The following is a 24054-nucleotide window of genomic DNA, read 5'->3' on the forward strand; positions in this document are numbered from 1 at the left end:
TCTTCTACTGCTGCCACTGACCTCATGCTCGTCAGTAGTACACCAAATACATAAAAACAACCGTCATGGGAGCTACGCACAACAACAATGCAGCATTTCTGGCACATGGGATGCAACCTTGAATTCAAATAAGGTAAAAAAAAAAAAGAAAGAAAGACAAATTAAAATTGATCAATCATAACAAAACGAAGCATGACATCCCAATATTTAGCTTCAAATTTAGCTTTGTCCATCACATCAATAGAAATTCAAAATCGTAAGTAAGCCACCGTGGACACCTCAACAGCCAGCCACACTTACGTCTCCAAAGGTTACAATTTTTTCCATTGACAGCGGCTAACAAAGGGACGATACAGAAGCGGTAGGATCCAATGAGCAGGCACGTCAACAGGGTGAGATCACAGTTGGATGCGGCGCTGCCTTCAGCAAGTAAAGAGGAGTTGTTGAAAAAATGAGCGGGATATTCAGTCCAGGTGCAGCTCCGGAGCCCAGTGTACCCCGCCATTGGTTTTCACTCTTAAAAAAAACACAGGAAGCTGCTCTTTTCATATTCCCATCCACCTCGGATGACATCGGTTGTAGTGCTTGTCTGTCTTCCCTCCTCCAGGCAACACACGGTCTGTGTGTGAACTAGAGTGGAATAGGAACGGTTACCATGACTACCAGACAAGGGGGGGGGGTCCCCAGTTTGGAAAATGGATCCCATTAGCCAATGGCAGGGCGGCGTGCTGTTGAGGAGTCAGGGATGCAGACAGATGACTGTAGAACAGTGGGTGCCTCTTCCCTTCACACAACAAGCCATCAGTAAGTTCTCAATAGAAGCTTTTAAAGCTCAGCAGGAAAAGACGTTTGTTTCAACACTGGCATAGAGTTCCCATTATTCTAAAGGAATCTGACTAATATGTCTAATAATGTATTTGTGAAGAGCAAACCATCATTTCAGCAAATGTGGAGGCATTAAATCCGGGAGAGATTTGCCCGAGGGGAGATTTACCACCAAGCTGAAGTGGGTCAATCACCAAACAGCAGCCCCTCCCCTTCTGCTCCAGATGTGTCCTTAAGAGCCACAAACATGTAGCAGAGAGACCGATTCTCTGACTTCTCCATGCAATAACCTGAAGGGACTAAACATCAGCTGCTACACAGAGTGTATCATCAAACGAGGCCCACCTTGAGTGGTGCGAGTCCCGTCAGCTGGGCCATTCGCCGGCCCCGGGGTCTTACGTGGTGGTCTCCATGACGGAGTGCGGGGAGAGCCCAGAAGGGAGGCGCGAGTGGGAGTCTGAGAGGGTCCAGGTCCATTGAGCTGGGGCCTGCCGCTTGCTGCCGAGTGCGTTCCCAGGGACAACTGCAACTTGTGCTTGCCTGGAAAGCAATTAAAAACAAAAAATAGTAACAGGGGTAACTGCATCATACAATAGAAGAAAAGTCAAACTGTAAACAAATCAGACATCTGATATCTTAAGTGAACTGAAGTTGTTACTGAACTACAACTTCATAAAAAAAGAAAGCGTCTCAATTGTTTTACAAAAAAACTAACAGCTGTTAAATCTAAAATTGTATCCATGTGAAGTTTTCCCCTTTTGCTGGATCGTGATAATGAGACAGGACTGTACTGTGCTCACAGCATGTCTTTCAAACAGTGTTTTCTCACTTTAACACCACTTCTGAGGTCAAACCCTTCCTTTCCTTCAAGTGGATTTTCCAAACACTCAGTCATTCTCCAAGTTCCCTTATCCAAAACACCCCGACCATGTGCAGCTGTAGGATACAGGAAAATGTCCATTCAAGCTAAAGACCTGCAGAAGACACTGGGTGAAGGTTTTCCAAACACTGTTCCTGCTGAAGATGTCCCATCGAGGGGTTCAATGTCTCCATCTGGTGGTGTAACTATGTTACAACACCCTATAGATTTAGTTTACAGCAGTGTGTCTGGGACGCAACTTGAAATTTCTATTTGTATTCGTCACAGTTTTTGGATTTAAATGCTATAAAATGAGAGGAATCACCTCCCCCAGATTCCAATCTCGGATGTTTTGACTCTTCTGCTGAGCCGCTTTAGATCGTGTGGAGGGTTATCTATTCTACAGCTCTCGCTCTGTTTACCCAACAGAGGAAATAGCTGGGAAGCCAATACGTCCAAAGACAGGTCATATGGCTGATAGCTCACACCTCACAGAGTGAGGGTGTTGATTATAACGTAAACTCAATGTTCTAAAAGTAAACTTTTCTGACTGGCAGACAATAAAAACATAATGCTGTGTGGAGTGGTTTCAAGGTCCGGCCCAGAGGAAAAACCTGACAGACTGCATTTAATCCATACTTGTTCAGTGTTAATCTTACCATGGTTACCTTTTCTAAATGGCAGCATGTGAAAACAAAGGACTTCACACCTCTTAAATGTCAAAAATTGCTATTTACAAAACAAATGCTATGCATTTTTAACTTGCCATGACATTTTAATGAGCAAGAATATTTCAAACATTTGGAACACCATGTCTGCTGGGCTGATAATCCTGTTTTTATTATGAAGAAGATATTTTTTTTATCCATTAGAGAGGAAAGTTTTCCTCATAAAAGGCCAAAAGGAGTGAAAACAATATCAAGAACATCAAAATTGAGCAAATCAAGGAAAGCTAATTAAACTAAGGGAATGATGTTTCCAACTTGGGGTATCTGTTTCAAACTGTTCATCATTCAAACTGCTTTTTTCTGAGGTATCGGCTGAATTCAACCCAGCATCGCTCCTTGACAGGTAAACTCGTGAAAAGACACGTCCTACCTGTACTGCTCGGTGGCTTTGGAGGAAGTGTAGCGCCAGCCTTGGGGGTCCGAAAGTCAATCATCCCCAGACTTCCCAGCTGCAGCCTGGCCGGGGTTGGTTTCGGATGTTGTGGGAGCAGTGGTCCTCTTGTTGGCCGCAAGGGCGTTCTCCCGTGAAACCTACTCTTGGTGCCATCCCCTGAAGCTCCTGAGGTCGCTGATTTGCCAGTTTCCTCCTGAAAATAGGTAATTTGTCCGTTTTGCCACCCAATTTCATTCATTTTTTGAACAAGCATACAATAATAAAAATGTTCATTTTGATATGTTTATAAAACAAGCAAACTGTGTTAAAAAAAGGAGTAATAAGAAGATAGTTTACAATGCACACAAGGAAATATTCCTTTGAAATAGCCATCAGAACCAACTAGATCTGTCGTTTGTTCAATTTTCTCAAAAAAAAAATTCATCCTTCCTCGAGAAGGGTTTCAATAATACACAGCATCAGTGTTAAAAAAAAGCAGTAATAGCTCACGTTCAGTTATACCCATTTAAGCCTTTGCACACACTCACCACCAGGCCGATCCTGTTGGGTGGGTTTTCAGCCGCTGTCTCTGCGCCCTCAGCCTGTGCGGCCAGTTCTTTCTGGGAAGAGCACTTCAGATTGCCCGCTTTTGTCTGATTCTGACGAGTTCTGGCACTGGGAATCGTCAAACCAGTGGAGAACTTCAGAGTACTTCTCTTCTCCTTGGGCGTCTGAGATGCTGATGAGCCCAGAGAAGAGCAGCGAAGCAGTGTTTTAATGACAGAAGGCTTGTTCTGACCTAAAGCCGAGCCTGACCTGACCTGATTTTTGCTTGATATAACCTTTTTTGGAGCGGTTAGGACACCATTTTGGGCACATCTAGCAGGGGATTTTTCCAGGCAGGCGGTGTCACTGCCAGCGTGCTGGGAAGCCGTCTGCTCGCTTTCACAGGTGGCTTCACTGCACGGGGCTGCTGAAGCCTGGTCATGTGCAGCTGGCCGGCAGTCGGACTGTGATCCTCTCCTCTCACCCTGCTGGTCTGAAGCGCTTAGTGCTTTTAAGGGTGCAGCCGCATTGGCAGCAAAGTCGACTGGTTTAGGCTTGGTAGAAACAACTGGAGAACCTTTCCGAACTTTGGCGGGAGTCATTCCACTTTTGGTTGCTTCATTGTTCATTTCAGCCTGCGATGCTTTGCGTTGCAAGGTTGAACCAGGTGCTGCGATTTGATGGAAAGCTCTTGTTATAATTTTAGATTTAATATTACTGAAGTCCGACTTGGGAAACTTCTTGATTTGCACGGTCTTGGCTTTGTTGGCTAGAGGCGTCTGTCCCGCAACGCCACACCGTTTTGGAGTGGCGTTTTGCTTCTTCGTGCAGCCAAGACTTTCACAGCAGGGAGACTCTGGATGGGAGGATAGTTTTGGTCTCCCGTTAACAAGGGTGTCCACTGGAGTAGAAGAATGGATGCTTTTGTCACATTCTGGTGTATCTGAGTCAGCGTTAAAGGCCTCGCTTTGCTCTTGCACATCAACAGCACCCAAAGTTTGAGGCAGCGGCTCTGCTTCAGCGCCAGCAATTTTTTCCTCTTTTCCACAACTTGCTGATGTCTCACATATGAATGTCTTCAGAAGATCTCTTTCATTCTCAGTGGGCAGATCTACAGTAGAGCGGGATAAGGCAATACTATTTTCTTCAGCAGGGCAATCCCAGTTCAACGGCTGAGTGAAAGTCATGTTAAGACAAGAATTGTGTTTGTTCTCCGTGATTCCTTTAGAGGAGTTTTCACAGATAACTGGCAGAGTAGTGGAAGGCAGGCCAGCTTCAGCAGGCAACGCTCCAATATCATCGGTTACAGAGATGGCTTCATCGAGGGACGACACTTCCACGGGCCCCTGGTCGTCCAGACAGAAGCTGTTATTCCTCACTATCATTTCCCCCGAGCTCACGGAGCAGCAGTCGTTTTCCGTGGAGCCTCTGCAGGATCCGTCCTTCCCGACAGACAGCGGCGCTGCGCCTGTAGTGAAGGTTTCCCTGTCTGAGTACTGAGAGAAAGTGAGGTAATTTTGCGGTCCACCGTCGTCACCGCTCATCAGATTCAAGTTTCCATTCCAGAAATTCATGCTGCCATTAACCGCTGTGGCAGTGTACGTCCGATTTGCGTTCATGGTTACACCACAGAGCACGTCAGCCTGCGTGAAGGTGGTGTTGAGCAGGTTATCAGGGAGGCGGCGGAACTCCAGCATGTCAGGGGAGCTGCTGGCTTCTATGTCGCTGATGATGGAAAGGCTGCTGTTGGAATCAGGCGAAGGCAACATTGATGAGGGACAGGAATGGTTCTCTGAAGAGAGTTCCAGCTGCAAGCCTTGAGGAACTGTGCCGCCATCTTGGTCGCTGGTCATGTTGAGTGTCTTATGAAACATCGTAGAGTGCTACTTGCATGGGTTTAGTTTTTAAAAACGTGTTTTAACGACCAGCTGAAAACCATCAACTCAGTGGGACGGAGGACATCTGCAAAAAAACAAACAAAAAATTTTTTTTTTTTATATAAACATGAAGCCAAACCATCCACGCCGTCACCTTTCACAAACATCAGGAAAAAAAGCGAGTTAAAAGGATTTGTCATACATTTGTAGGCATATTATTTAGGACTAAATTTTAAATTTTGCGAAAGTAAATGCAACCTAACAGTTTAAGTTATAGATTCATCCCACAATCTCTGCTTTATTTTAAAGTTTGCTTACTGGAAGTCACCATCATTAACCGCTGTGGCAGTGAAAGTTTGATTCATGTTCATGGTTACGCCACACAGTGATAAACTGGCTGCTGCTACAGTCACTCTTATGTGTGAGAGCATGAAATAAAAGCTTCAATTCAACGGATGGATCTATGGTGATGCGTCAAGTTTCTCCTCTAAAATAAGCCAGCATGTGGAATCAGAAGTAAACAGCTGTCCTGACTGCTTTGCTGTGCATCGCTGTTTATTTAAGCATGCTGGGCTGCGACGCTTGCCAGACACTTCTACAACAAAGATGCCAGTGTGGTACGTACCAGCAGAGAGAGAGAGAGAGAGAGAGAGAGATATCACTTTACTGACATCTCATTGGAAAATGGTCCAGTAAGCAGACTCGAGACACTGTGTCACATTAAGGAACATTTGACACCACAACTCATGCAGAATAATAATCTGGATAATAAGGATTTTAGCCCTGTGTGTCTAAAGTACGAAAAAGAAATTAACATTGTTTAAATACATACATCACATAACAATCATGATTAAAGTACATATAAAAGTTCTTTGAAAACAGCCCAGCAAAAGAGATGTTCATTCCTGCCTCATCTTCAAACTTGCACATTTCAGAAGACCACAGTATGTGACATTTCCCCTTCAAGGAACTTTTGCATATCCAACTGTGAAAGTGTATCTGACATGTGTTGATATGAAGTCGGCATGATTCGTGTTTCAATTGGTCAGATATGTTGAAACAGTCTTGATTGAGACTACAAAACTATCAGTCCAAGCCTGGATATGATGTTTTAACAAGCAGGGAACCAACACCCTCTTCTGTACATTACTAACTCCACAAACAAACATCGAGCAATGTCAAACTGCTCTGAACATTGAACCTTCCGGAGGGCCACTCCTCCAAGGCCACTGCAATATATTTCTTAATAAATTACCATTAAAGAGTGAGTAAGCGTGAAGTTAGGCATGATACAAGCACACCTGAGACAAACCCTGAGCACGGTCACTGTTTATGGAAAAATATAGCCACAAGATTTCAAGCTCGAGAACCAACAGTCAGAAACCTGCTCTACAGCGCTTATCTTTCAACATAAAAAGTCGTCTACTACAATATGACCATAATTCAGTACCTCTACTTTGTGTCCTCTTCCACAACTGCAGTAAGATCCAAAATACATCCACAGGTCACGGAGCTTGCAGGTTCACTCTGCTTGTTTTAGTCTTTCAGAGACAATCCCATTACTACTTCCCTCCAGAGCATTAAATCCAGCCAAATGCACAGACAGCGGTGCGGGAGTCTGGCCCCCATCCCAGCACCGCTCCGTCCTCGTGGTCAGAATCAGCCGTGCATCAGTAACATTCCGGCCTGAATGAGGGTGGCCCCTATGCAGTTGTTAGCCTCAGTTCTCTTCCCTCCCCTCGACTCGACTCCCTCCCCGAGGGAACGTGACTTCGTCCTGCAGGCCCACCGCAGCAGTGGACCAGCGAGCTCTCAGCCCAGCGCCCCTGTCACACAACATCAGTGACTTTGCTGCACACTGCACTGCCTGTGCAAGCAGCAGAAATCCCTCCCCAAGTTTACCAAAGCAGCAAAGAAAGCAACACGTTACCTTATCCGTGCTGAGCCCTGTGAAGGGGGTGTGGCTACGGCCTGCTAGACCCAGTTGGCATTCATGGTTGCTTAGCAGCCAAAGTCCCTCTTTTATGAAGGAATGGATCAGGCGGCTTTTTAAGTACAAGATACATGAAAAGAGGTAGAATGACGGGAGGCCTTTAGGTGCAGGAAAGAGCTGCACGTTCAAAATGTTACACCTTGCCTAGAATACGAGCTCAAAACTACACAATGCAGCGAACCATCTCTGGTGCACTAACTTCCGACCCCGGTGCTGATGACGTGACCCCATGTTGTACACAAACAGACCGACACCTGATCCTGACACTGGTGATGCGACACCGGAGCTTAAGACCCCTAACACTCACGCTATTTCTGCTTAATCTACACGAGCCTTTGACCCGGGGCACGACAGCCAAAGCTTGACCACACACAAGATGTAAATCACACTGCAGAGAAGGCCGATCTTACCCAAGTTCCAAAAGTCAGCTTTTTAAAACACTGCACATCTGCTCATAAGTGGCTCCTGCTAGTAAAAGCAGCACCTTAGCGTTGGCCTCTACAGAAGTTTATGCACAAATGCCATCTCAGCAGATTAGGCAGGAGAGCACAACAATGATTGACCAAACTCTCACGTGTAAATATAATACATTACAAAGCACACGTGATGAATGGCTGGCTGCAGTTCCTGTTATACTTGACAACCAAATAGCCAGCTGTCATGTTAAACAATGCTTTACAGTAAATTTTATAACTGGGTAAAATCAATAAGCAGTAAATATGATACTGTGGCCAATAAATCTTCATAAGGATTCAGTGCAAGTGACTGCCTTCCAACTGGATTACTGCAAAAATCAGAGTGCGAGTAAGACCACAAAGCCTCTCTTTTCATGAAAAGCCTCAGGCACCACGCAGAAAGCCTCGCACGGCTTTTCCCTAGCTTTACATGGGTGACTGGGCATATCAGTATCACACAGTGAGTGGTTATGAGTAGCCAGGCCAGTCATCAGAAGCCCGGGCACAGCGCCGCCCTTACAACAGGGCAGCGGGTCAAACAGGGAGATTCCAGCGTGCACGGTGGAGGAACAAGGCTGTCCTCTGTGAAGCACGCTGGAACAAAACCAGCAGAGCCAGGCTGGACAGAAAAATATCACAATATCACCCAGAGTGCTGCACACACAAGCATGGTACAAAGCTGTAAGCCTGTATGGGCTTTCAGGGAGAAACAAGACATGTCAGGAGTTCTAAACATCTGTCCTTATGAACTTTTTGATGGATGCCAAGACTCGTACAATGCATGTGGCTCACTGTGTCCTCTTTTGCCTGCACATGTACACTTTTCAAAACATGAATTCAGAAAAATGCCTGGAATTATCTTTGAAAGGCACCTTAAAGCGTGGATTTAATTTGTCAGACACTTGTGCAGAAAAGGACTGCACCTTGGTACACAACAGCACCAATTTTTTTCATCTGTCCACAAAGTGTTTACTGAGATAGTATCACTGTGGGGCTATTGTTTACATTCTTACACTGAAAAAATAAACCTGATATGGTGCTAATATTTGATCATCTGGATGAATAGGATTTTCACACTTCCCAAGATGTTTCAGTTGACCTTTAATAAGGTGATTCTTGTTGGATTGTCTTCAAAATTCTGCCCTTCGTCCAATAAACTATAGAAAACATATTAAACAGTTAAAATTGAGAGCCTAATGTCCTTCTCAGAGTCAGTAAAATGAAAGCTAGTTGACACCCATTCAAATCTCTCCCTTTAATTCAGAAGCCATTAAAACTGTGTCTTATAAAACAGAAGTTAACTGTAATGGTATGTCAGAGTAAAACACTTTTCCCAGGCAGGAAAAGTGAAAAGGTTGACCACAAAGCATCACATCGATCTCCAATTGTCAGCAGACATCCTGAATGAGTGGAGATGGATGAATGAGTGGCTCTTTAATTTGGTTTACTCTGAGCACCAGGCTCCATTACAACACGTCCAGGCTCCCGCACCTGACTGACAGATTATCCCCCCGGAGGCCTGCTCTCCTCTCCCCGCCTCATCTAAAACGAGAGCGGGAGTAAACATAGTCCGAGGCTACAAATAGCAAGGAAAACACGCTTTCAAGCACACGCAGTTTGTGGACTGCTCGTAGACGTTTGGAGAGCAAACAGACGATAACGATAAAAAAAAAAATAATAAGCTAACGGTAGCTGAGAAAATCTGTTAGCAATTAGCTCTCAAACGTCTTTTTATGTCAACAGCAGGTGGAAGTTTTTCTGCTAAATAAATAGTGAAAACAAGCTTCCTTACCATTTGCCTGTCATGTTTAAAGGTGAGGGAATTAATAAATGTTAGAGTTGAAGTTTCACACGCCGGAGAACGTTTTAAAGTACCTGTAGCGGGAGCGAGCGCAGGCGTCGGGAGCGCGCCGGCAGGTGTCAGGCACAATCAGAGCCAGCTGCTGGTTTCTCTCTTTTCCTCATTAAAACATGTTAAGACATTGTAGTCTGCAGACTGAAACAAATCCGTGAGCACTCCACACCGACCCCACACACCGTCTCTCCGCAGTGATTTACCGTTTGAACTTTGACCCCTGGGACGCGCAGGGTTGGTGAGGTGGCTGTCGCTCCTAATCTGACTCAAAAACAAATACATTCAACACTCTTATCACAAACCCTATTGATTCACTTCAAAACACGTCGTCATTCCACACCTTTTTGCATTCCTGGTGTAAAAGTAAAACCACTTCAATCTTTAATTTTATTTATTTGAATCTGCATGTACAATAATTAAATAATTACATGACCATAAGCCAAATGAGGAAGCAAGTCTGTACAATATAAAAAGTGCATTGTGTTAAGACAATAGAACTTATGGGCACACTAAACATCTTAAGAGAGGTAAAAGTGATAAGAGTTTCTTAAAAATCCAATTTGCTTCCAAAGAACCATATCTATCAGTTATATTGATCGAATGTACAATATTTATTTGCATGATCACATGTGATATTATACAAGCTCCATCTTAGAAGATACTGCTGTACTGAGCAATAAACCATATGCATCAGTTTAGTCACAAACAGGTTTTCGGTTGTATAGCAGAGGACAACACACCGCACTGCGTGAGTCCTTCCTGATGGGTCTACAACACAACATGCGAGCTACACTTGCAGGTCCCATACGCCTCCCATGACACCAAAGGTAAACCAGGACGAAAACAAATCAAACTCTGCTATCTCTGTGATCCATTCTGAATGAATGGATTATACAGATCGGTGCAGGACAGAATCACAAACTGATACATCAGGCCACTAAGTGCATGGGACAGGATGAATGTACCAGAACGACAGGAGACATGATTAATTTCAACATCAGTTTTAGGCCACATGGCTGCTGTCCATTAGTGTGTGTGTGAGGTGGGACTCCCAGTCCAGAAGGCAAATAACTGCACACACTCGAAGTAGAGGGTGACGAAGGAGGCAGGAGGAGGAGGAGGAGGAGAAAAGCATGTAACTTCAAGGGATGCTGAAGCTTTGGGAGTAAAGCAAAGAAAATCTGGATCTCCATTTGTGTCCATTGGCAAGCAGAGGCGAACAGGCACTTCTCCTCCTCTCTCCGTCCCTTTCGTTTTCCCCTTTCGTCACCGCTCTCGTCTCATTAACGGACACATGATGGCCAGCTGAGTCCTCCGCAGGCTGCAGAGACGATGATGTACAGGACCACCTGAAAGAAACAGAGGCAGAGATCAGCTCCTGCATGACTGAGATTATTCACACCGTGACTCAAACACAGAGGTTAACACAGGCGAAGGGGAATGATTCAGACCAACTGAACAAAGCTCATGTACAGGTTGGAAGTGCTAAGGATCTGGTGCTTATTCAATGACAGTTATTATTTATCTAAAATGGACACAGGACAACCGCATCCGTGGTCAATTAGGTCCCTGAAGCGAGTGAAAGGCGATGGTGAGCTACAAAAATACCCGGTGTAAATGTGAACCGTTCAAAATCATATCTGAATGCAGGAGGTTATTCATTGGCAGGTGTAAACAGGGTCAAACTGAGTCTTGGAACAAATCAATACTGGTAAATAAACTGCAGGATTTAACAGAACCACGAAACACCAGCCGTTAAACTGTCTGCTGTCAGCTATGATCCGAGTCTGAATGACGGTCTGAACTCACCAGGCACACCAGCACAATGACAACAGTCAGCTTCAGGTTCTTCATGCACATGGCTCGTGCGAGGTTGCGACTAGTCGTCTTAAATGTGACCGACTGGAGAAGGGAGGAGAGAACATACCATCATCGGCAATGTTTGTGGGAAGCATACAGCTGGCTAAATATGTCCTAGAAAGAGCAGCAGAAACTCACAGAATCAACCAGATTTTCTGTCTTGTCAATCAGCAGCTCCAGCTTCTCTCCTCTTTGAGCTACCAAATCTGTGAACAGAGCATGGAAAGACCCTGAGCTAACTTGGCAAACACAAACAATGCAGTGTAACAAGAATCGGATCTGGAAATTTGTGAAATTTGACATTTGACAGTTATCCTCGGTTTTACAGTTTTACATATCAAAGGGTTGTGTAATCCTTAGCTGCACCACTCCTCATCAGTGTGATTATATTTGTTTATAATGGCATTGTGTATTCTATATAATCAAAGATATATTTAAAGTTTGCTGCTACGACACCAAAGTTGAGTTCAATCCTGATATCTAATGTCAGCAGCAAGGCCTGCAGCACTGGGGGTGTTTTCCTGTATTTGGACCCAGAGCAGGGGAACTACTCTGGCTGCTACTCACAGGAAGACAAGTGTTGCCATCTTTACAACCCTGGAAGGGTTTTTTTTTTTTTTTTTTTGCCCCCTGTTATACAGAAAATAAGATTAACTGAAATTAATTTCACATTCAAGGGGAAGTGGAGCGTGCCATTGGGGGCATCCCTCCAACAAAATGGCTCTGGAATCTCTGTCCTATCATCTCCCAGCTCTGCATCAAAACGAGGTCCAATTACATTAGTGCTCTTGGCTCAACCCAAGAAGGTCGTGGGTTCAAATCCAATTATTTCAGTGTGGAGTAAGCATGTTCCGGATGGATTTTTCTTGTTTCTTCCCAAAGTCTAACAACGTGTGTGTGTGTGTGTGTGTGTGTGTGTGTGTGTGTGTGTGTGTGTGAGATTGTTTGTCTCCCTGTGTTTGCCCTGTGATGGACTGGTGACCTTCGCCCCTGGTTGGCTCAGAGTGGCTCTAGCGCCCTGCCAATCTGGACTGAATGAAGCGGTGTAGAAGGTGAGCACATCGGTTGACCAATGAGAAAACTGACAATGAGCCCACCTATGTTGCGGACCATGATGCCCTTCAGGTCATCCACTTGCATCTGAGTTTCAGTAACACGGTCTGATCCCCGCGGGTCTGAGTGGTGCTTCTGCAAAAAAAAAAAAAAAAAAACACCAACATTGATACAAATCTCTAACTGAATGCATATCTTTTTTTCTTTTTTACAAATAACTGAAAGAGCTGTCGACATGAAAGGCTCCTCGCTGTGTTCATTCATGTGTGGTACTCACCATCTGAGCCGCCAGTGTGGAGGAGAACTCACTGTTCATGGCGTACGGTAGGGCGGTTTGTGCTCGTGAGCCATATGTCGTCTGGAAGCGCTTCTTGACTTCACTGAGGAAGCTGAACGCACGCGACCTCTCAAAGTCCTTCAGCAGAGAGGAGGCGAACACATCAAAATCATACACCAACACCAAAGATCTTGTCAAGATTTATTTTTGATTTTCTATTTTACCCAAAGCACTTTACAAAGAGCTCTCTACTCAAGCAGTGTCAAAAGCACAATATTATAATATTTACCATTTTTACCATTTATTTTGGTAAATTATTCCAAATGAACAATAAAAAAAATGAGTCTATTTAATGTAAATGTCCATTATTTATCCAACCGATATGATATACTCACGTCATCAGTGATGCACAAGTATATGATCCTGTCATGGCAGATGTAATGAAACAGGTAGCTAAAAAAGAAAAAAGTATCATTAGATAAGTTGTTAAAAACCAGATGATGAAAGCTTGTTTATCTCTACTTGTTTTACCATGTATGAAAAATATCAAAGAAAAGCATGTTGTGTTTATGACCCACAAAACTTTGCGTCAGTTTTGTCCCATCATGAGACAAAGAAATGCCATGAAGTCCATGGAAAAGGCAGGTAGTGCAGACCGATCTATGCCAGTATGAAATATTAAGGCATCCCTGAGAAACTGGCACTATCCTGCCAGCCATCCTACTGATAGATAAACATTAGCTGTCGAATGAAGTGGAATATCAGGACATGGAGGGTCCCATTGGTGTTCGCTTGGGAGAGCCTGCTGTTTTTCTGTCTCAAGGTTGCAGGTGTGATTCCTCATCTTATCCTGTCCATAGGTTGAAATGTCCTTGAACATGATGCAGAACCCTTGATTGCTTCTCATGAAGTTGCATGGCAGTCACTGCAATTGCTGTGTGTGTGTGTGTGTGTGTGTGTGTGTGTGTGATGTAAAAGGGTAAGTGTGAGGCAGAATTTTAACAGTGAAAATAACTATGTAAGTGACATTAATGTACTGAATCTGAGAGCCTTTGAAAGGTCAGTAACTTACACAACAGACAATTTTATGTGGCCTGTACTTCTTGACGTTACACTATTTTATCAGTCACAAACTGCTACAGCTACCCCCCACACACACACACACACACACACACACACACACACACACACACATAACACACACACACACACACAGGGGGAATTAAGGTCACGTCTGTGGACTGCAGTTGACCAGGCAACCCATGCACACACTGGGAGAGCGTGCCAACTTTACAGAGAAACGCCCAGCCAGACCTTTAACCCATGACCTACTCACTGCAAAGCAAGTGGGTTAAGCACTGCTCCACAGGTCACATTAAACCACTAACAATTCTATTTTAAAGCATTTTGAATTCTTATTCTACATGTCAAAATCCTGTATATCCAAATTGATCTATGCCTGTGTGCCTGCTCAAAGATGTAAGTGGATTAGACCAGCTTGTCTGAAATGGATCAATCGAGACTACTGGAAAATTGTAGCAAGAGAGAGACACTGTTATTTAGCTAAACATATCTCAAAGCACAAAGAAATTAACACTGTATAAAGAAGTGTATGTACAACAGACAGCTAACATAAAAACAACCTCAGACAAAACATAATAATCCAAAAAAACACATAAGACAAACAACAGATGACATACAGGCAGATTTGATTGTCGTACCTGCCGTGGCTGTAGGTCAGTTTGTTGTTTTCAGAGGGGATTTTGGCTAAAATCTGCTCCGTGACTTCCAGGAAGTTTCCGCCGCACCAGGCGTGCTTGGCCAGGATCGTGGTTCCACGAGCCACCACAGCGAACAGGATCGCCATGGCAACAGCTGTGCTTTCGGCCCCGGTACTCTGACGGCACAGAAACAACCTGAAGATGAGTGACTGGTGGAGCAAGAGGAGGTGGCTTCATAAACACTGACTCTGGCGAAACACTCCAGGTTCACGTTACAACGACAATGAAACGAAGGAGGCGAAAGACGCGCGCGTGAAACACAAGTACGAAGGTGTCAGCTGGTATACCGATTGCCAGAATACCCGAGTCAGTTGTCACAAAGATTAATACAAAATATATATCAACAGTGTCCCAGATAAACAACGAGCTAGCTAATATTGTTGTTGACCAGTATTCACAACATCGTGGGAGTGAGATAGTTAACGGGAAAGCTTCAGATTACGGAGCTAAAACATTCAGCGACGGTATCAGATGATGATTTTAATACCTCAAAGTGTCAGCGGTGTCCCGAATGGTGCATTTACCGCAAATTCCAACATCTAAAGAGGTTTCAGCTGCTAGCAAGCTAGCTAATCCTTTTCGAGTGACTTCTGCTTTGCAAATCCTTCACCGGAAACGGAGTCGCTCTCTCCCTGGGTAATGTAGTTCTTATCGCCGCTTCCCCTCTGTGTGCTCTGTACCGTTTCGTTCATTGAACTACATTTCTATTTTTTCTACGCGTGACGTAGATTTTGTCGTCACATGTTTTCATACGTACCGCTCGTGACGGAGGTACGGCTGCAGGCTGCTGCAGTTTGTTTAATTTACCCTCGGTACTGACTCACAGGCATCGTCGTCTCGTTTGACGCATGCATGAGAATCATGCAGTGTTGGCACAACGTGCACGACAGACGTGACGGATGGTTTTTCACAACCGCTATGATCATTCTTTTATAAAAAAAAAATGACGAGTTTTGCTTCTCCCAGCTATTTTTCAGACATGATGATTACTGTTTCTGTGTGAGCATGGCATGCCGTAAGGGTTTGCAACACATGCACTGTGCTTGATCGTGTTTGTGCGTGTGTAGACGTGTTGTGCTTTGTTTTTCTAAATTTATTAAATTCATTTATATTATTCGAGAGTTGTTTAAATCGTGACTAGAAGTGCATCTGTACAAAGTTAACCACTCAAAAAATATGCTGTATTTCATGAGCACATTGTTAAATATTTAATAATATTTCACAGTCTATTAATTATCTAAGGTACAAAACAGTTTTTGAAGAGTCAGTTTGTTTTCCTTTGCCTGTCAGGCAGAGTTGAGGGCACACGCTGTGCCATGGAACGGAGTCGGAACTTGAAGCATGGCTGAAGAGGGCGAAAAGAAAGCTGTGCTAGAAACGGTAAGAAGCTGCATTATCGAGTGTTTGGATTCTTCTGTTTGTCTTTCCACTGCTTAGCCTTCATGTGAAATAAGTAATCAGGTGCTGTGGGTAACTGTAACGTTTAGATCGCCCATAATCGTCACACGTGGGTAGCTTTCAGTAGCTACTGCTGATGTAAACATTTGACTCAGCTTATCCAATAGAGCATTATTATTAATGCAGATTTATCCCAGATAGACACATCTAATTAACATCATGGAGTACATCCAAGATGTGTAACTCAAAAAGCATCTGTTGTTTTTTTTTCCATCTGCCTGTCTCGTTCCATCGATGGTGCGTCTTTTCCTCCACTAAGAGGCAGTGTTTCAACAGTTTCTCAGCATGTTGCACAGTGCACTTCTCTTTCTAAGTACTGATGTGCTGGCAGTGCACGATAGTTACCTCTCAGCGTGACTGAGTCACTGGCCCCCTGCTAGGGAAAACCAGCGTGAAATGTGCTTGTTGTGTTCCAGGTCCAGGCCGATGGAGCTGATGAGGGCTGCGTGACCTTTGTGATGCACGATGAAGACCACACTCTGGGGAACTCCCTGAGATATATGATCATGAAGGGGTCAGTGCAGTCAGCATTAACAGCTGGTTTACAATAGAGAAAATTGTCCTCATAATTTCACATCCCACTGATTGTCAATTGACAATAATAACCGTCGCCTCCCTGTCTTTCTGTCTCTTTTCTCAGCGTTGATGTGGATTTTTGTGGCTACACCATCACCCATCCATCTGAGAGCAAGATTAACTTTCGCATTCAAACACGAGGTCAGACACACAACCCTTTGGCACATGTCCCTGAGTCCTCGTTTCCTTTCCGTGTGTTGAACGCAGATGGAGAAAACGCTTTCGGGCTCCAGAGCGAGCGTGTCGGTTGGAGTCTGGCCTGATTTGTCGGCTGAGCTGCAGTAGAAAGGCCAGTAACAGGCTTTAATACAAGACCCCTTGTTGGGAGGAGGAACAATTTCCCTTGTTGGGTCAGAAGAGGGAGAAAAAACATTTGTCAGCCACTTTGCCACTAGATAACAGCAGCTTTATCACATGAAAGGACCCTGTGAAGCTGAGGAACAACTTGTTTTTGTAGACTTTCAGATGCCTCAAGAATTTTTCCTCATGGTTTCTTCACAAAGAAAGACACGCTGACAAAAAAAATAAAATTCCAGTTTTCACTGTGCTTTGAGACAGAGCTTTATGGAGACCGAGTTTCTTTATGGAAAGTTGCCCTCATAGTTAACCAAACCAACAGTTAAAGTCCGGGGTCAGAGTAAGTCATTTCATGAGGACTGCAGCAAAACAGTTCTCTTCATTCATTTTGAGGTTTAATCAATTGGATTACTATAACAAGATTCTCCTGCTTTATGTGAGTTTTGAAAAGTGCTTTCTCGATTGAATAGGCATCCACGAGAGCGGGCATATTCGATTTGTAGCGATACAATCTCGAACTTTCCGTGGTTATTTGCAGCTGTAATCCTTTTTGGAGAACATTAATTCAAATATCCTGCTGGCCTGTGGAATCATTATCTGCTGCAGCTGCTTCATTTGTGCAAAACAAAGTGTTACGCCGTTCCAACGAAGAAGACGGCAGCGGCGTTTTGTGATTTGGATCACTGGTTTTAAGGTCCAGGGTGGCTACGTTCTAATCCAGGACATACGAACTCGACTTAAACCATTTTTTCAAAATTATAAATGCACAATCATATCATTGCACCCCGCTTTGATGGATCTCCTGGTTTTCTTCGTCTGCATGTGCTTCGCTAACGGTGACTCTGGAGTGATGTAATGTGATGAAGCAGAATCGGTATATAAAGACTTTAATGCTGCTTCTCTTTGAGTTGAACTGACTCTTAATCTATCTGGACGTATCGAGGCTGAACAAAGCCCTGCCTTTGTTGTCGATCACCGCTGTTCTTTTTCTGGCTGCAGTCATGTGCGCTTTAGAGTTTGGAGAATTCGTCAGTCCAGAAGGAGAGTGAAGCGCTCATGAACGTTTGTTTGGTCGATGAAGCTATTCTTCCCGCGGTCCTGTTGATCAACCAAGTGGCTGTTGAACCAGGGGCGTCACTGGGATTTGAGCGCACAAGCACGCATGTTTGGTCTGTAAAAATGCACATTTCACTGAATCGTTTGCTCTTTTTTCAGAATCATATGGGATAAACTGAGCAGTCCTGTTTCAGGGTTACAAATTGAGTTAAACTGAACTTGGGAAGAGTTTGAAGCTGTTGCAGATGTGATCTCAGCTCATATCCAGCAACTCCTGCAGTGGTTTTCACAGATGAATAAATACATATTGTGGGAAAAATCCATTGACATGCTAACAGTTAGCGCTCAGTCGTGGACCTTGCTGGAACAAATTCAGCTGAGCAACATTCCATTTACTAAATAGAAAACACACAACGCTCATCATTTCAGTGCTAACGGGCGTATATTTTCCTCACTCAGAAAAAGACAAACAATAATGAAAAACTCTGAAAACTCTGCCGTTAACCTACAGAACACAAACAGGAAGCAGCTATGGACGCTCAAGAGGCTTTGTACTATTCAGACTTTTGTCGCTATATTTTCAGTTCTACTGTAAATGAATATCGGCTGTAAATATCTGTTTATCGGCCTCCTTGACTACTGATAACTGATATTGGCTCTGATAAAACCATATCAGTCTATCTCTAGTGTGAAAGCCAGGCTATTATTTGGTTTATTAATGACGTGGAACTTAATACTGTTAGTTGGTGGTGTTTCTACCAGCAGTGATCAATACTTGCTCTTCCTGCCTCATACCTTCATCTGTCAGATTATATAGATTTTAACAAGAGCTTAGCTGTAATTTCAGCCTCCTCTGATTGCTCTCCCATCTTTAACACTGAGTTCCTCCGCTCCCTTGTCGTTCCTCCCCTGCTCAGACTGTCATCTGAATTAAAACTTTCCGTCTCTAGTTCACATGTAAACACTTCAAATAAACCCACTTCCCCTGTACGTCTCCCCTCCCTCCATTCACTGGAAAATGATCATTACAAACCGATGTATCTTCCACCACATCCTACTCACATTTCCCTGCAAGGATCCTGAACACTAAGGTTAAAACTGGAGTATTTCCTGAATGTACAGTGATTCTAGTTCCTCTTCTGTCATTTAGACACACTATGTCCTTGTGTTCTAGCGGTGTCGTATCAAATGACCACAGTCATGAGGCATCTGATACTTTCCCCTACCTTTTATATGATCATGCAAGTTAAAAAAAGACATTTTAAAAGGATCCTGTGGTGTTAATGAAAAGCCTGTGTGTTACAGAATTAGCTGTTATGGGCGATCAGCAGCTCGCTCGCTCTCCTGCTCCGTTCTCTTCGTGCTTCGCGTTATTGTTGAGCAGACATGCAGGAAAAGGAATTAGCCAGTGTCCAGTGAAGCGCAGAGCTTCTGAACACACGCGCTCTCATCAACACGCAACAGCAGGAGCCTTCAAAATAAAAGCAATATGCAGCTTCACAAGTCTGCTTGACCTTCGAGAGAGTGTCCTGTTTTTCCTTCACATGTGCCTCTGAGCAGGCAAAGCTTTGGGGGCCCCAGAACCTCAGGGGGGGTCCTGGACCCCAGGTTTGAAACTGCTGGTATAACAGTTTACATTTGATCTGTGATCCTCCCACACCCGGGTTTGACCTGCTCGTGTTCCTGACTGTGAAACGTTTGATCTCTGACCTCGTCTCATGATGGAAAATGGGGGAATAGAGACCATAAGATAACTTGGTGCTTGTGTCACTTGTGGCTTTTTTGTGAATTTGTGTTCTGCGGTGTGTTTCAGGGGGGATTCCAGCCACGGAGCCGCTGCGGAGGGGCCTCAACGAACTCACAGACGTCTGTCAGCACGTTCTCAACACCTTCCAGGTAGACCTGCTTCCCCTCTCCTGCGGCGCTCACCTGTCCTCTGCAGGACGTCACCGATCGGCGGCGTCCAGCTCAGCCTAGCCAGTTTAACGCAGAAGCATATTTATCACCTCACAGCTGCAAGACATTAATGTCTCTTTGGGCTCATAATGTATGTAGTTAAACTTATTTTGTAGTGTAATAAACTATCACCTGCAGGCTTTCTTCATAATGCATTCATGAAACATATTGCTAAGTCTTGACTTTTGGCAGTTACAAACAAAAAAGGAATGTTTTCATCTCTTAAATCAAATGGGTGACATTTATTTTCCTGATCGTTAAATAACTCGTGTTTTCAGCGCTGTTGCTAACAGACTCAGGCCATGTTTACCCGTCAAATGAAAGCACATCGTTTTTGCCTTTTTTGTCTCAGAAAAGGTTTTTACATGCGGTAAATGATAGTAAATGTAGACTTTGTTGAAGCAGTGCATGGAATTCAGTGCCAGCTGCATCAACAGCTGTCTGGAGTCCCCCGTCCTTGCTGTGGTCGATGTACCATTGACAGCCATGGTGAATACGTTGATCAGAAAGCCTGTGGCGTCCCCATTTCATACACAGATTCAAGTGTTTTAAAAACATCCCACTCTGCTCCAAAAAAAAAAAGAGTAATAACTTGTAAATGTACTGTCAAAATGCAGTGAAAATGTCCCGTTTTCGTAGAAACGCCTGAAGCTGGCCTCACTGCGAGCGCAGTTCTCATAGGATCACTGCGTCGTTGGTTTTGGTCGTTTCATGGGATCAATTCGACTGATGAAACTATACAAACAATCACCAAAGTTTTCCTTCTAAATATTTTCGTTTGGAGCGCGGTCCAATCTAAACTTGGCCCGGTTTTGGCTGATTCACTCTGTTGGGGCCTTGTTTATGTTGATTTACCACTGGAATTGAAAAATGTCTTGGCGGTGTGGATCGTCTGTCATCCGCCTGCGTCGGCTGTCGGGCCTCTGCTCTCTGCTCTCTGCTCTCACCGGGGTTTCTCCAGGCTGTGTTACTCTCCGCTCGTGTTTCTCTGGCAGAGGAGGTAAAAGCCAGAGGTGACCCTTTATGCCCATACATAGATGCAGAAAAGGAGGAATCCCTCAGCTTGGCGGCGTGTGTGTGTGTTAGATGGTCATCTGGCACCAATCAAATGTGAGTCACCCCACACATCTAACGGTGTGCTGATGGTGTTTTGTTCCAGGCACGAGTTGATGAGTTCAAAGCCAGACAGGAGCAGCCCATGGAGTGATCGGGGATCCCGGAGACGTCGGACTCCAAACAAACGAACACATCCTCCCAGTGACGGGGAGGATGGGCGAGTCCACAGCGCCCTCAGACAGAGGGATCATGGGACTTTTGTACAGTGTTCTTTTTTTATACTATGTCTAAATCGATTCTTGATGGACCATGAAAGTGTTTCAGTTTTGGGTTCATAATTCCTGTGTTGCTGGAGCGGCGATTCAAACAGATAGAAAACATTAAAATCAACCAACAAAGACTTTCATTTAGTCCCTTGTGTTTTGTAACGGCAATCCCACGGCTGTTTGTCTCGTGTTTATTTCCATATAGACTCATAAAACGCCTTTTTAGAAATATGCCCCAACTTCAGCGATGAATTTCTCAAACTCCAGATCGCTTTCGCGTGCGTCTGGAGCCTCGTGTGACTGGAAGTGAAAGCTGGAATGTCTTATTAGTGGAGGAATGCGGTGCGAGCGACTTCATACAGTGCCAAGAAGTGGAGGGAGAGAGCCAGAGGAAGTGTGAATGATACTGTTGCAGTTATTCGAGGTGAAGGTTGTCCCCCCTGTCAGTCACTCGCTCGGACTCATCACTCCGTTTTTTTTGGGATAAAACTCAGTTTGAAGGAAAGGACGACGACATTCTCCTCATTTTAAAAGAAACTGATGAGAAAAGTATGTTTAAAAGAATGTAAGTTTGCTCCTTTTCCACTTCATTTAATTATAAGATGTGATCTCTGACACATGAAACTCACAAGTAAACATAAATACACGCTATATTTAGCGTGAATCCAGCTGAAACACCACGTGGCTGCTGGAGACTGAAGTTTAGGCCCATCAATCCAAAAAGTGGCGTGAAACACGCACTCAGACTTCTGCTGATGGGATCCAGGCCACGACATCTTTGGGGAACTTCTGTGGACTGGGAGGGTTTTACAAGAGAATCTCAAAGGTTTTCAGGTATTCACAGCCCACAGAGGGGAAATCTAGTTAGTACTGGGGCTACTCTATCCTGAAACGGATGCTCGGTAAGCTGAGTTAACAAAAACGCTTTCATTGTTCATGACGAAATGCTGCATTGATGGCCGGGTTCGAAAATCTCTCAATGAGGTGAAACAGCCATGGAAATGAAGGGAACACTGGATTCAGCTTGGATGGCGTCAGACACATTCTGTGTGAAACAGGTATAAGAATATAATTGGAAGACAGAATCATTGGAATGTGTTAGCTTATTCCCGCCTGTAGTGTAATACTGATTTACAACCTTGGGTCCATTCACACTGGATGCCAGTGGATTTCAGGCACTTCATTTAGCAGGCACTGGAGGCTTTTCCTGCTCTGAAAGAGTCATAATTAGATTTTCAGAGGTCAAAGAAAATTGGTATGAGTAACCTTTCAGACAATAGATCACACCTGGAAAATTCCCCATTGCTTTTATGTTCTACGCTGATGAGAGTGGGCGTGTCCATTTAGTGAAGCCAATCAAAGATCAGTGAGGTTTGTTTTTTTTATAGGCTTATCTGAACATGGACAGATTCATGGAGAGGCCAGCTGCTTTCTATTCAATATCTCTATCCACCTGGATGAAGCACGGTGGAGGGAGCATCATGATGGTGGGCTGCTTTACTGCAACCCCGCCTGGAATGCTTCTTATCGCAGAGAGAAAATAACTTCCTAAGTTTATTTTATTGGCAAATCCAGAATCTGAATAATGTCCACCAGCTGTGTCTTTGTTTGATTTGGCTCATGCGAGAGATCAATAGTGAACTTACTATCACAACTGAAAACAGAAACCCACATTTTGGATTCAGCCAGTCAGAATCTATGTCTGAGTTCAATAGCGATGCTGTGGAATGTGTCCAGAGAGTAATTCACTGCAGATATCCTAAAAAATCTGGCAGAAGTGAAGTTTTCTAAGGAAATATGTGTCAGAACTCCTTTTCAACACGGTGCCGCTCTGATCAGCAGCTACTGGAAGAAAATAGATGGTGCTTCCTTCCAAAAGACATTTGAGAAGTATTTAAAGTCAGAGTTCAGAAATTTCCTGGTAATTTTCTCCTAACAGAAACTGATATCTCTTTCTGGGAAAGCTGGGCTGCAGCATTAAATGACTCCCAACACTGAAAGTCATAACTTCATATATGTTGAAGCACGGCTCAATAAAATGGGGGCAAAACCTCTTTGTGTCGTGAAAACAGCAGTAAAACCATCGAGTTGAAGATAAAACTCATGGTCTTAAACTTCTGCTTTGAGTTTTGTCTTTTGAGGTCAGAGTTTAGTACTTCTGCTCCACAATGCTGAGAAAAGTTGAAATTTACGAGCCCTGAGACAAGTGGAAGGCTGCGTGATTAGCTCTCTGCTGGATTTTCATTCCTTTGCTTCAGCTGTAGTAAATACGCAGCTCTTGTGAGCTCCAGCTGGTGGACGGACACATTGAGTGTGGTTATATGGTGTTTTTAATTCAGGATTGGTTTATTCTGTATTAAATAATTCAGAATTATATTCAAAGCGTCGTGTTTACATGGGAAAAACAAAGGATTAAATCCTTTCTCACGCCGGGGTCTGCTAAGCGTTCTGATTGGACAGGGGGCGCCGTGACGTAATGACGTAATCAGGAAGTAAACAGCGTTTTTCTCGTCTTTCTTTCTCGATTAACTTCGACGTTACGACTTTGAAAATGTCCGGGTTGTTAAGCGCCAGTTGATCCGCTGGTGTCATTATATCTAATTCTTCTAAAACTGCCGCTAAATAAATCGTCTCCATGCGAGTCGAAAGGCGGCCCGCAGGCCGCCATCTTGGAATATTGCGTCATCACTGCGGAGCATGAGCAGAATGAATTCGCGCCTATTTAGCAGAAACCCGCCGGTTGATTTTGAATGAAGGTTACAGGCGATTACATGATCATTTTAGAGCGGAATTAGGCTTTATTCGGATTTACTGAGGAATAAAAAGTGCCATGTAAACACACGGATTATCCTGTAAAACACATTAAATGGATAAGAAAATTTTTTGACATTCCCCCACATTTAACCT

At 44.0% G+C, this 24054-nt stretch overlaps 3 protein-coding genes across 3 annotated transcripts; 1 reads left to right on the forward strand and 2 right to left on the reverse strand.

The window, feature by feature from the left end:
* Window positions 1-96: 96 nt before the first annotated feature.
* Window positions 97-6979, reverse strand: LOC115395466 (uncharacterized). Its single transcript, XM_030101031.1, has 4 exons — window positions 6659-6979; window positions 3334-5293; window positions 2783-2999; window positions 97-1365 (listed from the first exon to the last, which is right to left on the reverse strand). Exons 2-4 carry the CDS (start codon window positions 5203-5205, stop codon window positions 1139-1141), a joined length of 2316 nt encoding a protein of 771 aa, XP_029956891.1. The 5' UTR covers window positions 5206-5293; window positions 6659-6979; the 3' UTR covers window positions 97-1138.
* Window positions 6980-9890: 2911 nt separating this feature from the next.
* sybl1 (synaptobrevin-like 1) lies at window positions 9891-15109 on the reverse strand. The gene is made up of 8 exons (XM_030114841.1): window positions 14970-15109; window positions 14423-14598; window positions 13097-13154; window positions 12702-12839; window positions 12469-12559; window positions 11510-11577; window positions 11321-11413; window positions 9891-10860 (listed from the first exon to the last, which is right to left on the reverse strand). The coding sequence occupies exons 2-8, from the start codon at window positions 14566-14568 to the stop codon at window positions 10795-10797; spliced, it is 660 nt and encodes a 219-aa protein (XP_029970701.1). The 5' UTR covers window positions 14569-14598; window positions 14970-15109; the 3' UTR covers window positions 9891-10794.
* Window positions 15110-15732: 623 nt separating this feature from the next.
* Window positions 15733-21282, forward strand: polr1d (RNA polymerase I and III subunit D). The gene is made up of 5 exons (XM_030108650.1): window positions 15733-15862; window positions 16357-16454; window positions 16581-16657; window positions 19683-19765; window positions 20985-21282. The coding sequence occupies exons 1-5, from the start codon at window positions 15824-15826 to the stop codon at window positions 21030-21032; spliced, it is 345 nt and encodes a 114-aa protein (XP_029964510.1). The 5' UTR covers window positions 15733-15823; the 3' UTR covers window positions 21033-21282.
* The last annotated feature ends 2772 nt before the right edge of the window (window positions 21283-24054 follow it).

The sequence above is a fragment of the Salarias fasciatus genome, chromosome 2 (genome assembly GCF_902148845.1).
Source record: "Salarias fasciatus chromosome 2, fSalaFa1.1, whole genome shotgun sequence".
Taxonomy (NCBI): Eukaryota; Metazoa; Chordata; class Actinopteri; order Blenniiformes; family Blenniidae; genus Salarias; species Salarias fasciatus.